General features: G+C 39.6%; 1 protein-coding gene across 7 annotated transcripts in view; it reads left to right on the top strand.

Annotated features, from left to right (window-relative positions):
• dock3 (dedicator of cytokinesis 3) overlaps positions 1–18,544 on the top strand; it is a 968,429-nt gene that overhangs the window by 753,006 nt on the left and 196,879 nt on the right. For all 7 annotated transcript variants that reach the window (XM_073072555.1, XM_073072554.1, XM_073072550.1 and 4 more), the window contains 5 exons: positions 7,020–7,120; positions 13,206–13,287; positions 15,634–15,804; positions 16,483–16,675; positions 17,199–17,326. In XM_073072555.1, coding sequence (XP_072928656.1) covers positions 7,020–7,120; positions 13,206–13,287; positions 15,634–15,804; positions 16,483–16,675; positions 17,199–17,326 — 675 coding nt within the window. The remainder of the gene's footprint in view (positions 1–7,019; positions 7,121–13,205; positions 13,288–15,633; positions 15,805–16,482; positions 16,676–17,198; positions 17,327–18,544) is intronic.

The following is an 18,544-nucleotide window of genomic DNA, read 5'->3' as shown; positions in this document are numbered from 1 at the left end:
ATGAAAAGGTTAACATATCAGGTGCATTCAATAGTTCGCTGCAGTTTAGAAGAATGAGGGGGATCTTGTTGAAAACTATCAAATATTTAAAGACCTAGAAAGAATGGATGTGGAAAGGATGTTTCCTATAGGAGGACATCTAGGATCAGAGGGCACAGCCTCAGAATGTCCATTTAGAAAAGAGATTTGGAAGAATTTCTTTCGTCAGATGGTAGTCAATCTGTGGAATTCATTACCACAGTTCGTTGTGGAGGCCAAATATTTGGGTATATTTAAAGCAGAGGTTGCTAGGTTCAAAAGGCGCCGAAGGTTTTGGGAAGAAGGCAGGAAAATGCGGTTGAGAGGGATAATAAAGTAACCATGATGGAATGGTGGAGCAGTCTCAATGGGCTAAATAGCCTCATTCTGCTCCTATGTCTTATGGTCTTATACAGTGGCATTCAAAAGTTTGAGCACCCCTGATCAAAATTTCTGTTACTGTGAATAGTTAAGCGAGTAGAAGATGAACTGATCTCCAAAATTCATAAAGTTAAAGATGAAACATTCTTTTCAACATTTTTAGCAAGATTAGTGTATTATTTTTGTTTTGCACAATTTTAGAGTGGAAAAAAAGGAAAGGAGCACCATGCAAAAGTTTGGGTACCTCAAGAGATTTGAGCTCTCAGATAACTTTTACCAAGATCTCAGACCTTAATTAGCTTGTTAGGGCTATGGCCTGTTCACAATCATTGTTAGGAAAGGCCAGGTGATGCAAATTTCAAAGCTTTATAAATACCCTGACTTCGCAAACCTTGTGCCAACAATCAGCAGCCATGGATGCCTCTAAGCAGCTGCCTAGCACTCTGAAAATTAAAATAAATGATGCCCACAAAGCAGAAGAAGGCTATAAGAAGATAGCAAAGCATTTTCAGGTAGCCGTTTCCTCAGTTCATAATGTAATTAAGAAATGGCAGTTAACAGGAATGGTGGAGGTCAAGTTGAGGTCTGGAAGACCAAGTAAACTTTCCAAGAGAACTGCTTGTAGGATTGCTTAGAAAGGCAAATCAAAATCCCCATTTGACTACAAAAGACCATCAGGAAGATTTAGCAGACTCTGGAGTGGTGGTGCACTGTTCTGCTGTGCAGCGACATCTGCACAAATATGACCTTCATGGAAGAGTCATCAGAAGAAAACCTCTCCTGCATCCTCACCACAAAATTCAGCGTCAGAAGCTTGCAACTGTATCTGATGCATCCTGTTGACTGATGAAGTTAAAATAGAACTTCTTGGCCCCCAATAAGCAAAGGTATGTTTGGAGAAAAAAGTGTGCAGAATTTCATGAAAAGAACTGTTAAGCATGGGGGTGGATCGATCATGCTTTGGGTTTGTGTTGCAGCCAGTGGCACAGGGAACATTTCACTGATAGAGGGAAGAATGAATTCAATGAAATACCAGCAGATTTTGGAAGCAAACATCACACTGTCCGTAAAAAAAAAAAGCTGAAGATGAAAAGAGGATGGCTTCTACAACAGGATAATCCTAAACACACCTCAAAATCCAGAATGGACTACCTGAAGAGGCGCAAGCTGAAGGTTTTGTCATGGCCCTCACAGTCCCCCGACCTAAACATCATCGTGAATCTGTGGATAGACCTCAAAAGAGCAGTGCATGCAAGACGGCCCAAGAATCTCACAGAACTAGAAGCCTTTTGCAAGGAAGAATGGGTGAAAATCCCCAAAACAAGAATTGAAAGACTCTTAGCTGGCAACAGAAAGTGTGTACAAGCTGTGATACTTGCCAAAGGGGGTGTTACTAAGTACTGACCATGCAGGGTTCCCAATCGTTTGCTTCGGGCCCTTTTCCTTTTTTGTTATTTTGAAACTGTAGAAGATGGAAATAAAAAAGTAATCTTGCTTCAAATATTAAGGAAATGTGTCATCTTTAACTTTATGCCTTTTGGAAATCAGGTAATCTTTTACTGGCTTAGCTATTCACAGTAACTGAAATTTTGACCAGGGTGCCCAAACTTTTGCATGCCACTGTAGTATTATGGTATAAAATTCCACCTTCCAGCTACATTGAATCCTTTCCAGTTCAACTATTGCTCAAACCAGACCACTGAGGATGCTATAGCCTCGGCCTTCCTCTCCATACTGGCCCATCTAAAAAATGATGCCTCATACACCAGGATGTTGTCCATCAGCTTCAGCTGGGCATTTAATATGATCCCTCAGAGTCTGGTGGGTAAACTTTCCTCACTGGGACTCAACAGGCCTCTCTGTATCTGGATCTTGGACATTTTGACGGAAAGACCAGTCAATCTGAGTTGGCAGCAATCTTTCAAGCTCCATCATGCTGAACACTGTTATCCCCAGAGGCTATATGCTCAGCCCACTGCTATTCACACTGCAGACTCACAACTGTCCTGCTAGATCTAATTCAAACCATATAATCAAGCTCACTGGTAATAGAACAGTAGTTGGTTTCATCGGTAACAATGACGAGTCTGCATACAGAGAGGAGGTAGAGAGATTTGTCAAATGATGTGAGAACAACAAACTGAATTTCAATGTGGACAAGACAAAAGAGATTATTGTGGACTTCAAGAAGACACAGATTGATCAATCTCCATTCAACATCAATGACTCTACTGTGGAGAGGTGAAGAGCACCAAATCCTTGCTGTGCATTGAAGTAAATTGACTTTATTTCTTACATCCTTCACATACATGAGGAGTAAAAATCTTTAGATTACATCTTCTTTTTCACCACACAGCTGGTGAGTACAGACCACATTAGGTCCTCGGTGATGTGGATGCCGAGGAATTTAAAGCTCAACCCCAGATCCATTGATGTCGATAGGGGTTAACCTGTCTCCATTCCTCCTGTAATCCACAACCAGCTCCTTTGTTTTTGCAACATTGAGGGAGAGATTGCTTTCTTGACACCACTGTGTCAGAGAGATGACTTCTCTGCTGTAGGCCACCTCTTATTGTTTGACCTTAGGCAAATCAATGTAGTGTCATCAGCAAATTTACTTAGCAGATTAGAGCTGTGGGTATAGAGGGAGTAAAGGAGGGGACTTAGTACACAGCCCTGAGGGACTCCTGTGTTGAGATTATCTAAACTAGACTCACTAGTCAAGAAGGCACAGCAGCATCTTCACTCTCTGAGGAGATTGAGCAGTGCAAGGCTCCTCACCCCTATTCCAATAACTTTCTGCAGGAGTGCAATCGAGAGTTTCCTGTCTGGCTGCATCACTGAATGATATGGAAGCTGCAAGACATCAGACCACAAGAGCCTACAGAGGATAGTAAAAGCTGCCAAAAGGAACATTGCGGTCGCCGTCCCCCCATTTGTGGCATTTTCAGGGAGCGTTGTATACAAAGGGCTCGAAGCACTGTTGAGGATCTCTACCACCTATTCCACAATCTGATCCACTGCCATCAGGAAGGATGCACAGGAGCATCAGAACTAGGTCTGCTAGTCTGGGTAGCAGCTTCTTACCCCAGGTTGTGAGACTAATGATTACCCTGCCACTACTGAGGTCTTGTCACTAGGACAGTGAGCTGTTTAATTTACTGTTTACCTGTGCTATGCATTTCACATGCATTTTGAATTATATTTTATTATCTTACTATATTTGTGGTAGTACAAACATTTGTATTTTGTTTTACATACTATGTGTGATATATGTATTGCAGCTGTATCATGGCCTGGAGGAACATTGTTTTGTTTGTTGTATATATGTACAGGCAGATGATAATAAATTTGAACTGGAGCTTGAATTTGTATTAACTTATGACCCCCATGACTCTATGATATCTAACTTTCTCCTGGTTGTGGCAAGTACTAAAGTCTCTATGACTTAGGATTTGGGATGGAGATGAGGAGAAACTGATTTTTCCAGAGAGTAGTAAAGCTGTGGAATTCTCTGCACAGGGAAGCAGTAGAGGCTACCTCATTAAATATACTTAAGACTCAGATAGATATATTTTTCCATAGCAGGAGATTTAAGGGTTAGTGGAGCTGAGCCATGATCTTATTGACTGGTGGAGCAGGCTCAACAGGCCAGATGGACTACTCCTGCTCCTATTTCCTACATTCTTATGTCTTTTACTCTGTGCTCACTGGTCTGAACTAGTTTTTGTTAGAATGTTGTTGCCTTTACAAGTATATGAGACCACCTGGATCTGAGCCCACTAACTTAGTGGAAGTGGTTGATTTGCTCTTTGGAAAGTACAGACAACATGCATGGGATTCCTATTAAGTCTTATTTTCTGAAAGTGGCCTGTGCTGTTTCTAAGGAATACAAAGTATAGATCCAGCAGAGGAATAAACCAGGTGATATACTGAAATATCACAGATATTGAAGTGCAAGTAAAATTTTTTCTTGTTTTGTGTTGTTTTTCTGAGTCTCTGTGGTAAACCATGTAATCTGTCTGGACACACCCCTCTGCTGACTGCTCCTGTGGCTCCTCCCACAGACCCCTGGATAAAGGTGATTGTGTCACTGCTCCTCCCACAGTCATCCGGCATGGACATGCTCTGTTTTACTGCTAATAAAAGGCTTTCAGTATTTACTCTACTTCCAGTCTTTTGGAGTTATCGATAGTGCATCACTGACATTAAACTAATGTATAATAAGAGAATAAAAAAACTCCTAGGCCTGTGCATTGCAAACACATAATTATGGTGAACAGCACCTCAGTGTCATGCTACTAACATCCATTATTTCCCTCCAAGTAAATACGAGGATGGACTTGAAGTTACATTCTTTCCCCATTAGTTCCAAACATGTCCACCATTCTCCACACTAACCAAACTGTGGACAATGCTAATTAGAGCCCTTTTAAGCTTCCTACATTATATCTCTTCCATCACCAAGACTTGCCTTACTGTTAATGATCTATCTCCACCACTATCTTAGTTTTTCATCACTGGCATCTTCATTTATGCTTTCTTATATCTAGATTCAGCAATTCCAATGAAAGCAGAAATATTGGAAACACTCAGCAGTTTATGCAGTATCTTTGAAATGAATACAAGTGTTACAGTTTCTGTTCATTTCATCTTTCTTCGAAACTGAACATTGCTGGTGATGTAACGATTTGGCAGGTAAATAAGCAGGAAAAGAGCAGGTGGAGAGGAAGAAAGAACAAAATGGATATCTGTGGCAAAGTGGCATGGACATGAGAGAGTTACAAAATAAATGCAAAGGAACAAAAATGAATCAAGAAACAGAAGATATATTTAATGATATGAAATTCACAAAATTTGCAACATTACTACCAACTGCTATCTGAAAAAATGGAGAATCAGCAATGATCTGAAATAATGAAATTGCCAAAAAGTTGTAAAGTCTGAATAGAAAGGTGAGGTGCTTTCCCCTGCGCTTCCATTGAAGTTTCAGAAACTTTGCATTTAATTTCTACTGCTCCATCTCTGACAACTTAAGCCATTCATTCCATCCCAAGGACAAGTCTGCACTGTGCTAGTAGAGTTCAGTAGAAGCTCAAGGGATGTCACTTCATTGTACAATCAAGGGCTCCATAATTTTGTAAACTCAAGTATGAGTTCAGATAAAAAATACTATCGTTCTAAGTATTTTCATTGGTTGGCAGCGATACAGTTTTTGTCATTTTCAGTTCTTGTAGAGTTGTCTATTGTTTCATTATTTACCCTGTACCATTATTCCTTATGTCAATTAATTGATCCTACCTGCCACTTTATTATTGACCTTTGGTTTTGTCCTTTCCTCCCCCCATGTATCCATGAACCCTCCCACCACACTGGCTTTTTCTGCCTGCACCTTTTCTTTAAAACCTTTTAAATTTCTGTTACTCTTGTTCTGATGAAAAGTTATTGAGCGGAAACATTAACTCTTCTTTCCACAGATTTTGCCTGACCTTATGATTATTTTCAGCAGTTTCTTCTGATTTCCAGCACTCCTAGTACGTTGTTTTTGATTATGGTACAATTGTCCCAATGTATTCCATTTCTATCATAAAATCAGCCATCAGCTAGAATTCTGTTTCCTCTATCCTGAATTCCTGAGACCTGGCCTACTGTAGTTCTATAATGGGCAAGGCCTCATTTTAAAGTCCCTCCATCACTCCTCCCTATGTTTATAATCATCTCCAGCCATGCAATTTTGCACAATACATTTTTAATGCTCCATGAACATATACATCAGCCGCAGATTAGCATCTATATTTTCAGTTGTCTAGGCAATAATCTATAGAATTCCCTTATTAACTATCTCTATTTCATGTCCTCCTTTAAGACAAAATTGATTAATCAAATTCTTGCAGCCTGAGCTTACCTCTCCTTACGTGACCATGAAAAAAATGATTCACTTGATAACAATCCTGTGAAATACTTTGCACTGGTAAAGGTCTGAAAAAAATGTGTGAACATCTCCAGCTTCAGTCAAGCCACTGTACATTGTTACTCCAGCCAGATGACATTCCAGGCAATTTACAATGACCAATACAAAAAACCTGAATTCTTTGTCATCTTTGGTTCATCTGGTGGGAATAGTGGGTAGAAAACTTGTACCTTGTAAGATGAGATCATAGAAGCACTGATCCCACTGTACTAAGGGTTCGTTTCCATCATTATTTCAATTTCACCCCCTCCTCCTGATTGACAGTGATAAGGAATTTCATTCAATCAAAAATAGAAGATGCTTGAAATATGAGGCATTTGTATTTGTTCCCAAAAAAAGAATATCTGTTGACTTAATGTTTCTAGACAGAGACTTACATCAGAACAGACCTGCTGTTTATTCCCATTGTTTTCTGGTATTATTTCCCCGAGTGGGATTAATTAGTTGCTGTTTTTTCTACTATTTCTGTTATGTGTCGCTAACCTTACCATGCCATCTAGTTATGCTGCTGCTAGCTGGCCTAATTTTCTCTCTTTCTGTTTCTCTCTCTCTCCCTCTCTCTCTCTCTCTCTCTCTCTCTCTCTCTCTCTCTCTCTCTCTCTCTCTCTCTCATTTTCTTTCTCGCTCTCTCTTTCTCTCTTCTTCCCAGGTGTTCGTAATAAATTTGCTGCGGGACAGCAAGTATTATCACTTCCGGCCTGTGATGGATACCTACATTAAGAAGCACTTCTCTGGTGCACTGGCATACAAGTGAGTCCAATTACCTGGTGGCTTAGGACTTACTTCCAGAAACACTTAGAGCACACAAATAACATTAGGACATAGCTCTAAAATTGTATTTCTGAACACAACACTCTGTAAAACTCTTCTTCAGTTAAGTAACCATTGAAATTGATGGGTGCAGTGGGTCAGAATGCATTGGACTGGCCCATCGCCAAGAATCACTGTCCAGGTCCCATACGCTCATGCTTTCTTAGATTGGATGTGGATAGCTTAACTACTGACTGTCCACTCCCTGGAGATGAGTGGTGAAGCTGCACTGCTAATTTTGCCTTTGGCAGCCAAGTGCTGAGGTACTGGCCCTCGAAAGCACCTGATAGAGGCAAAGCTGGTAGAATAATCCTGTCTTCTGTCAAAGCTCTTATAAAAACATTGAAAAACCATTAAAATTATAAAAACAAAAATAAGAAGTAACTTAGAAAACACATAAAACACAGAAGTAACTAAAATTAATTAAAAATATTAAGCTAAAGCTAAGTAATAAAAAAGATCTCTTTGCCTCCAAAATCTTTATCCTACAAACAAATAGTGGGTCTTGGATCTTTAAGCAGGTCCAAATTAACCAGGCAGTGGCAGTTCCCCAATGAAGCAAGGCTGGTCTCTCCATTGGATTCCACCTAGAGTTCCAATCATGTAACATGGTGGCATCCATGTGAATGGCTGAGACATTGATCAAAGCCAGCAAGATTCAAGCCAATAGCTCATTCACTGAAATGACTGTAACACATGTATCATGTGTATCATTGGTCTATGAACGTTAATTGTTTCTTTAATCCTGCTATTTTAAGGATTATTTCACATGACTAGTTGCAAAAAGTTACAAAAGGAGGCTATTTGAAAGAAACCAACTATAAGGATACTGGATGGCTCTGTAATCTGTTTTATAAATATTGTACCTTTGCTGGATATTTAAATTGCTAACTGGGTGGTGAAAGTGGCCATTTTATATACCTATTGTTATTAACAGTATTGCATCAACTTGGTATTTCTTGGGTCAGGTTTTGGAAAGCCTGACCTCATGAATTTGCCTCAGTTATCTTTTCAACTACCATAGATTTCTGAATCCTGCAGGTACATAGACATTGTGTGGTTGTATCCATGTACACACAAGAAAGAGAGGAATTAACTAACTATTGTATCACTGAACAATTTCCATAGAATTTAAATAAAGACCTGTTAGCTTCAGCATAGAATTTGATACTGTATTTGACATAAGGTTGTCACTGCTATGGCCTGTATGTCAACTCCCAATTGTCTTTGGGAAATAAGTAGTGAACCCACCATCTTAGACTTCCCTAAGATATATTATCACAGCAGTGTTGGGCAGGTGGTTCCAACAATTAACCCCAAAGATGATGAAGGACTGGTAGTATTTTTCCAGTTTTGGGCATTGTGTAAGTTGGAGAGGAAACTGCAGATGGTCCTGTTCCTATTCTCCTGGAGTCCTTTTCCTTCCTGGTGATAGAGGTTATATATTTGGGAGGTCACATATAGGAAGCAAGTAAAGTCGTAGAGCACTACAGGACAGAAACATGCTCTTTAGACTATCTATCCATGCCAAACTATTACTCTGCCCAGTCCCATTGTCCTGGTCAATATATCCTCCATTTATCCAAAATTAGATGTTGCATTCAAACTCATATCCACTTTTTGGCTGACAGTTCATTCCACACTTGCACCATTCTCAGAGTGAAGAAGTACCCCATCAGGTTCTGCTTAAATATTTCATCTTTCACCCTTAACCCATGACCTCTAGTTCAAATGGTTCAATTTTAATATCAGAGAATATATACAGTATACAACCTGAAATTCTTACTCTTCACAGACATCCACAAAACCAGAAAAGAACCCCAAAGAATGAATGACAGAAAAACATCAGGACCCCAAAGACCACGCACAACAGCAGCAAAGCATCAACCTCCTCCCTACCCCCACCATTTCACTGTAAACCATCAGTGCCCAGTGCCCACCACCCACTAAAGCCATGTCATATGTCACAGGCTCTCTCGGTCTGTCTGTCTCCCTCACTAACGAGGGACAGAGAGGTGTCACCTGCATCACAGTGACAGGGGAGACAAACCAACAATCACTGTTACAATATTACAATGTGCTACGTCAATTTTTAGTCCAAGATTCTCTGGCTCGAGAATCAGCAGCAAACTCTCCCCACCATCAAGAGAAAGAGAGAGAGCGATTGCTCAAGTGCAGTGACCTCTGTCAGCTGTATCAGCCGCTCATGAAATTCTGATGTTCCTTCTCTCACGACGCCTCAGTCAACAACACCGGTTCGGAATTGGTCAATCACAGTTTGTGCAGGGCCGCACTCCAGAGGCAGGCATCTTCCAAGCCACTCTGGAGAAAGTCGGAAAACAACCGGTCAGTGAGCTCCAGGAGCAAGAATTCATCTGCCGTGAAAAACTGCAGTTTGAGTGCAGCTGTAGATCATGGACTTCAGCAGAACCCCAGCCACCTTGAAAAGGGAAAAGAGACACTAAAGAGAGGAATTTAAGCTGTTTCCTTTGATGAGCTTAAAGAAGCTGCTATTTGGCAACATCAGCCCCACCCAGTTCTAGTGTTACTCAACCTCAGTGGAAAAAGCCTGCTTGCATTTGCCCTATCTATATCTCTCATTATTTTGTATAACTCTATCAATTCTCCTACATTCCAGGAAAGAAAGTCTTAATCTAATCATCCTTTCCTTATAACTCATATCTTTAAATCTCAGCAACATCCTTGTAAAGCTTCTCTGAAATCTTTCAATCTTAATGTAGGTAGGCGACCAAAACTGTACATAATACACAAAAATGTGGTCTCACCAATGTCTTTTACAACTCTGACATAATATCCCATCTCCTTTACTTGATACTCTGATTTATGGAGACAATGTGTCAAAAAAATTTTTATGACACTGTCCACATGTGACATGTTTCCATAAAAGGAATTACAGATCTTTGTTCCCAGATCCCTTTGTTCTACCAGAGTCCTCAATACCCTACCACTCATTGTGTAAGTCCTACCCTGGTTTGTCTTCTCAAAGTTCAACACCTCACACTTGCCCTTATTAAACTCCATCTGCCATTTTTAGCCCATTTATCCAGTTGGTCCAGATAAGTAATAACAGTGTATGTTGTAGATGATATATGGTGTGCTGGTATTGGAGAAATTTAGTGTTTCCTGCAGTGAATGGATGTTTTTTCCTGGATGGTCTCAGGCTTTAGTGTTATTGGGGATGAGGCAATTCCATCACCACTGCCAGTTTCTGTCTTGGTGATGGTTAATTGGCTTAAAGGTCAGAAGGCCTAAACTGGAAAAAGGCCAAATTTGAAGAAATGAGAAAGGATCTAAAAAGCGTGGATTGGGACAGGTTATTCGCTGGCAAGGATGTCATTGGTAAGTGGGAGGCCTTCAAAGGAGAAATTTTGAGAGTGCCGAGTTTGTATGTTTCTGTCAGGATTAAAGGCAAAGTGAATAAGAATAAGGAACCTTGGTTCTCTAGGGATATTGGAACTCTGATAAAGAAGGAGAAAGATGTATGACATGTATAGGAAACAGAGCAAATAAGGTACTTGAGGAGTATAAAAAATGCAAAAAAAACTTAAGAAAGAAATCAGGAGGGCTAAAAAAAGACATGAGGTAGCCTTGGCAGTCAAGGTGAAGGATAATCCAAAGAGCTTCTACAGATATATTAAGAGCAAAAGGATAGTAAGGGATAAAATTGGTCCTCTTGAAGATCAGAGTGGTCAGCTATGTACGGAACCAAAAGAAATGGGGGAGACCGTATGGGTTTTTTGCGTCTGTATTCACTAAGGAAACTGGCATGGAGTCAATGGAAGTAAGGCAAACAAGGAGTGAGGTCATGGAACCTATACAGATTGAAGAGGAGGACGTGCTTGCTATCTTGAGGCAAATCAGAGTAGATAAATCCCCAGGACCTGACACGGTATTCCCTCGGACCTTGAAGGAGACTAGTGTTGAAATTGCAGGGGCCCTGGCAGATATATTTTAAATGTCGGTATCTACGGGTGAGGTGCTGGAGGATTGGAGGACAGCTCGTGTTGTTCTGTTGTTTAAAAAAGGCTCTAAAAGTAGTCCGGGAAATCATAGGCCAGTAAGTTTGACATCGGTAGTAGGTAAATTATTGGAAGGAATACTAAGAGATAGGATCTACAAGTATTTAGATAGACAGGGACTTATTATGGAGAGTCAACACTGCTTTGTGCATGGTAGGTCATGTTTAATAAATCTGTTAGAGTTTTTCGAGGAGGTTACAAGGAAAGTGGATGAAGGGAAGGCGGTGGATGTTGTCTACATGGATTTCAGTAAGGCCTTTGACAAAGTCCCGCAAGGAAGGTTAGTTAGGAAGATTCAGTCGCTAGGTATACATGGTGAGGTAGTAAATTGGATTAAACATTGGCTCAATGGAAGAAGCCAGAGTGTGGTAGTGGAGGATTGCTTCTCTGAGTGGAGGCCTGTGACTAGTGGTGTGCCACGGGGATCAGTGCTGGGTCCATTGTTATTTGTCATCTATATCAATGATCTGGATGATAATGTGGTAAATTGGATCAGCAAATTTGATTGGAGGTGTAGTGGACAGTGAGAAAGGTTTTCAAAGCTTGCAGAGGGATTTGGACCAGCTGGAAAAATGGGCTGAAAATGGCAGATGGAGTTTAATACAGACAAGTGTGAGGTATTGCACTTTGGAAGGAAAAACCAAGGTAGAACATACAAGGTAAATGGTAGGGAAATGAGGAGTGCAGTAGAACAGAGGGATCTGGGAATACAGATACAAAATTCACTAAAAGTGGCGTCATAGGTAGATAGGGTAGTAAAGAGAGCTTTTGGTAAAGAGAGCCTTTATAAATCAAAGTATTGAGTATAAGAGTTGGAATGTTATGGTGAGGTTGTATAAGGCATTGGTGAGGCCAGATTTGGAGTATTGTGTGCAGTTTTGGTCACCGAATTACAGGAAGGATATTAATAAGGTTGAAAGAGTGCAGAGAAGGTTTACAAGGATGTTGCCGGGACTTGAGAAACTGAGTTACAGAAAAGGGTTGAATAGGTTAGGACTTTATTCCCTGGAGCGTAGAAGAATGAGGGGAGATTTGATAGAGGTATATAAAATTATGATGGGTATAGATAGAGTGAATGCAAGCAGGCTTTTTTCCACTGCGGCTAGGGGAGAAAAAAACCAGAGGACATCGGTTAAGGGTGAAGGGGGAAAAGTTTAAAGGGAACATTAGGGGAGGCTTCTTCACACAGAGAGTGGTGGGAGTGTGGAATGAGCTGCCAGATGAAGTGGTGAATGCAGGCTCACTTTTAACATTTAAGAAAATCTTGGACAAGTACATGGATAAGAGGTGTATACAGGGATATGGTCCAGGTGCAGGTCAGTGGGACTAGGCAGAAAAATGGTTCAGCACAGCCAAGAAGGGCCAAAAGGCCTGTTTCTGTGCTGTAGTGTTCTATGGTTCTAAGACAGGTTACTAATCACAGAGTATCTGACCTCACAGTGGCTCTTGTAGCTGTAGTATTAATCTGGCCAAGTAGTGTCAGTGGTGGTATGTTGATGGCAGAAGCATTAGTATTGTGTTGTTGTTGGATATAAACAATAGGTGATCAGACTCATTTTTGTTGAAGGAGATCACTGTTAGGCACTATGTAGCATGAATTCCCCTTACTTTGTAAAGGTTATGTTTTATTATTGTCTAGGCTACCTTATTAAAAAATTTTTGAATGTTGATTAGACATTTATAAAATGTTGACATGCTAATGTAAAATAACAAAACTTGGCAATAAAATAACCATTGGCCTAGGTTTTCCAAACTGATTGTCATTTTATGTAGAGTTCCAAAATACTTTAATTATACATCTCTGAAAATGAATTGTCCACACACTTGCAACAACCTACGAATGAGCATGTCCATCAAAACTATGGTAATTCACTATACATTCTTTACTGTCCACTGATCGCTCTTTTGTTTTATTATTCTTGTGTGTAATGGTCTGACAAACTCAGATATATCACGTTCTTTATAAATATGCTGTATTTTTGCAGGGAGCTAATCCGATGTCTGAAATGGTACATGGATCGATCTGCAGAAGTTGTAAGACAAGACCACATTCAAGAGGCAATGAGGGTAATGAAATGCCATTTAGTGGCTATCTTGAGAAAATATAGAAATCGAACAAGAGCTAGCAGCTAGTTTGCAACCACTGCATTATGGCTGCTGTGGTAGCAAAAATTTGCCCTTGCATAATTCACAAATGTCTACCCCAAAATTTGTTATAAGGAATAAAATTTTCTCTCATGAAATGTGATGAGAGTAAATAAATAAAACACCATTTTTGTTTATCTTGCATTTCTTGCACATTTGCAGATGACACAGCTTTGCATTACAGAAAATCAGAAAATGGACTATTTTCTAGCACCACATTCCCTTTGCTCCCCACTGTAAACTGGGAGATGCCATTACTATGCATAATAAAGTCAAGCTGCCCTTTGGAAATAGAAACAAAATCTTAGGAAATAATCCACAGGTCAGGGTGCATCAGTGGGAATAAAAATAGAATTAACATTTCAGAAATGGAATGGGAAGGAGATAGAAGCTTTTAAAATACACGGAGGGTTCAGAAGTGATGCATCTCTGATAATATTCATTGGGAAAAATAAGTAAAACTTAATCCTTTCTGATTTTTGCACTATACAAATGACTATGGTTGTGGTCTTTCTCAAAGAACTATATTTTGCTTTCTTATAGGAAGATTTTCCTTGAATTAGTTAACTTTAATGTTTCCTCTATAGTTCTCTATGTTACGTTTCATCTTCTACAAATAAGTGCTGGTGAAGAAAACAGAATGCCATAACTATATAGTTAAAATGTTATCTCGTGTTGGAGATTTAATACGCAATGAATGCATACCTAAAGCTTAATTTCATTCTATGTATACAATTCCCTCGCCTCCCCATCTAAATCAGCAGGTTTCTAATTGTAATGCCTCTACTGGATTATGTTATGTATTTCCACTTGTGGATCATCACAATTTCTCATTTCATAATTCTGTAGTATACTTCCTTTATTTCTAATTGAAATAGCACTAATTTCATGCTGCCTGCTGTGTGAGAGTATTTTTGCTTGCCTTTTTCCTCTGTCGTTTGCTAACAATCCATTGGGGAAATTACTTGAGACACATTAAAATCCAATTACAAGCTTTCCAATCTCAAGCCTGTGAAAAACAAACCCTGTGGGACATTTTATTTACTAACACCTCTGCAGTTTCACTTTTGACAAGCACCATGCCCCAGAATTTGTATTTGGTGCTGAAACAACAATATTTATTCCTCTTCACAATCTCTATGTCTATATCTTCCTACCACTGCTGCTGTCGTTAAGCAGTTCAATAGATTTCTGCTACTTATCAAATAGTCTGAATAACTAATTTTTGATCAGAGGAAAATTACAACAGAGAATGGGGCTGTTTGGCTGATTGTGTATGAGCTGGTGGAATAAGAACTACACAGTGTGATCGCAGCTTTCAGCATTTGACTCATTGTTCTTCAACTAATAATTCCGCAAATACATAATAGAACTCAAGTCAAAGTCAAAGTAAATTCATTATCAAAGTACAGTACTGTGCAAAAGTCTTAGGCAGTCTAGATTTTTAATATGGTTTCAGATGGTACGGTTCCACAGTGGCCTGATCGCAACATAATCGAGGCTGTCTAGAATAACCTGGAGAGATGGAGGCAAGCAAGACAGCCAAAGTCTGCAGAAAAAAACTGTGGCAAGTTTTCCAAAATGCTTGGAACAACCTATCAGCTGATTTTCTTATAAAACTGCATGCCAGTGTACCAATGAGAAATAATGCAGTTTTAAAGGCAAAGTGTTGTCACACCAAATTTTGATTTCACTTAGTTTTTTACTGTTTACTGCTCTTCATAGTAATTTTTTGATATTTAAAAACTTCTCATTTCATTATTTTTGAAAGCATCTTCATTTTATGGATTTTTTACATGTGCCTAAGATCTCTGCACAGTACTGTTTATAGGTCACCATGTACTATCTGGGAATTCATTTTTTTGCAGACATTTAAAGGAAAATGAAGAAATATAATAGAATTTATGAAAAACTACATAACTAAAGACTGACAAACAACTACTGTACAAAATAAGAAAATTGTATCAATAACTAAATAGATAAACACTGAAAACATGAGTTGTAAAGTCCTTAAAAGTGAGGCATGGGCTGAATAGTGGGGGTTCTTAATGGTTCTTTTTTGTGGCAGCACTCTTTGTGGCAAGATTTGATCAAAGATTCTGAATCTATTGTATTCACAAGGTTATTGCATGACATACAATATATCTTTTGGAATGTGTATTTTCTGACATACAGGCCAATTTAAAATGTGTCTGATGTGAAAAATACAATGTCAGTTCGGATTGATGAGTTAAGTAGTCTAAGAACATGTATCCTCTTTCTCCCTAGGCCTTGGAATATTTGTTCAAGTTTATTGTGCAGTCACGGATCTTGTATTCAAGAGCAACAGGCGGGATCGAGGAGGAACAGTTTCGTACCAGCATTCAGGAACTCTTTCAGTCCATCCGCTTTGTCCTGAGTTTAGATAGCAGAAGTTCTGAGACCCTCGTCTTCACACAGGTTAGTTCAATAACTTGCAACATATCCTTAGGAGCTGAGTCCAAAGCAGTGTCACAGCATGACAGGAACAAGCACAATGGTAATAAGCATCCATGTCAGCCTTAAAGGAAGCAGTGCAGACAGAGGATGCTGTGCTTTCATCTTTTATTAATGTTCTTGTTGATTTCAAGATTCTCAGGTAAAATGAATTTGAACTGACTGGTTCTGTAGAATTTCTCATGCACAAGGATGAATCTGTCTGTACTTCCAATCTCATTCAGGCCATAGGATAGCCAGTAACATTACTGACAGTGGGTTAAGACAACTCTTTGCAATTATCATTGAGGCACATTTGAGCAGAGTTGAGAATCTTAATAGTTTCCAATCCTATTGTTGCATTGATGATTAGACACAAATTCCATTCCATAATATCTTTCATCAAAGCTAGTGAAGTAAAATTATTCCCTTTCCAGAAATTAAGAATGGTAGTATCTGCTTTATCCATAGGCTAATCTAGTTTCCATATTGACTTAACTGTTTTGTTTTTAGATGATTGAGTAACTTCCTTTCTGGTTACACCCAGATAAATATGTTTTGTTGCTGATAATCTTTCTGGAAATAAATAATAGAGATTTGGATCATTACCTTGTTATGTTATTAGATTGGACATTGATGAACCCAACTGTTGTTTCATTGTAGGCGGCTCTCCTCAACTCCTTCCCTGCAATCTTTGATGAGCTGCTGCAAATGTTCACAGTGCAGGAGGTGGCAGAGTTTGTGAGAGGAACATTGGGCAGCATGCCCAGCACAGTACACATCGGTCAGTCAATGGACATAGTCAAGCTGCAATCCATCGCACGCACTGTGGATAGCCATCTCTTTTCATATCCAGGTAAGGGCTGGAAATAGACGACTGATTATGTTACCAAGTGCACAGTAAGTATCAACTGAGTGGCTTTTGGGATCCAAATATGAACACGGGTTTTCATATTCTACTATTTAATCATTTGGATTTAATCAGAGTGTGAATTTTCATCACTCACAGTTAAATCAAAGAATTGTCAGCACATTGTGTACAAAATAACTTATTTCTCAAACTTCTGCAGTCATTCTAAGACTCAACGATAAAGTTGAATAAGCAACTTCATCATTAGTATTAACGTTAAGTAGCGCTATTTCACTGGTTAAGTTGTATATGTTTATTACTATTTATTCAACTTCTGCAGTTCTTGGAAGGATAATTTTTTAAATATTTATGTTTGTATTTCTGAAAATGGGTTCACCAAATGAGAATTGAAAACCCTGTGGCCAGGTTCTCACAACTGATGTGATCATATCATAGGAGTGGAGAACAGAAGTGTTGAAGATGTACACCGTAGAAGTATGGCTCAGTACAGCTTTTCCTCTTTTCACAGACTCCCGTCGAATCCTGCTGCCTGTCGTTCTCCATCATATTCACCTGCACCTGCGGCAGCAGAAGGAGCTGCTCATTTGCTCTGGGATCCTCAGCAGCATCTTTTCCATCATGAAGACCAGCTCCCTGGTATGCCTCTGTCCTACACGCTGCAGAGATGGCAGTGGGGTATTGATCCTCATTATAACAGCACAGGAGCCCATAGATAGGTCAGAGTGGGAGTGAGATGGCTCAGGATCGCCCCTGTGGATTGAACAAGTGGGCTCTGAAGGGCAGTCATCCAGTCTGCATTTGGTTTCCTCAAAAGATTGGAAGAAAAAATGTGAGGTGGATCACTGTTTTATCTTGAAGGAGTATCCCTTGGGTAATATGGTTCCTCAGCTTGGAATGACCCTTTCTCCCCCCCCCCCCCCCACTTATATTCCATTTTGGTTCCTTTCCATGCTGGTTGAAATCAAAAATAACTCTCTACAGTCACCTTGGAGTAGCAATGCAAAATGTTTCAATGTTTGTTTGTTTGTTTATTTGGGGTACTAAGCAGAATAGGCCCTTACGGCCCTTCAAACCATGCTGTGCTGTGCTGTGCTGTGCAGCAACTCCTGATCTTTCCCGAGCCTAATTATGGGATAATTTACAATGACAAATTAACCTACCAACTGCTGTGTCTTTGGAATGTGGGAGGAAACTGGAGCTCCCAGAAGAAACCCATGTGGTCACGGGGAGAGCGTACAAACTCCTTACAGGCAGCAGCAGGAATTGAACTCTGGTTGCTGAAGCATTTTGCTAACCACTACACTATTGTGTTACCCAAAATGTTTTTTGTCAGAAACCTGTATATCCATTGCAAACTTAAGAATCAGTCCACAGGCTGACTTAGTGCAAAATGGCACCAAATCCAAACTAGCAAAAGGCATCCTCTTTGTAAACTTAAGTTGCAATAAAGCTAATTCACTCCAGAAGGAATATGAATAATAAAAAGTGAGAAGATCTCCCCTCTACATATAAAATGCCATTTGTGAATTTCCAGAGTATTTGGAAGAACTATTTTACCGTTAGTACTTTTGAAGTGATATCACTGTTGAACTGTAAGAGATGGAACTAATATGCACACTACAGCTTCTGACAAACAGTAATGTACTAATGGCCTTTTACTCCATTTTAGTGACGTGGATTGAGGGATTAGATATTAGGTACCAGGCAAATATCCCCCCTTCTAGGACCATGGCATCGATTTTGCCATTTTGGAGGGACCTTAATTTTGGTATCTCAACCAAAAGACAACACATTACTCCCTCACAATATTTCATTTGTGTGCCAGGCTAGATGTCTGTTTTCAGATCGCTGGAG

This window comes from Hemitrygon akajei, chromosome 19 (genome assembly GCF_048418815.1).
Source record: "Hemitrygon akajei chromosome 19, sHemAka1.3, whole genome shotgun sequence".
In the NCBI taxonomy this organism is placed as follows: domain Eukaryota; kingdom Metazoa; phylum Chordata; class Chondrichthyes; order Myliobatiformes; family Dasyatidae; genus Hemitrygon; species Hemitrygon akajei.
The sequence above is the reverse complement of the archived record's forward strand: the minus strand, read 5'-3'. Positions and strand labels throughout refer to the sequence as shown.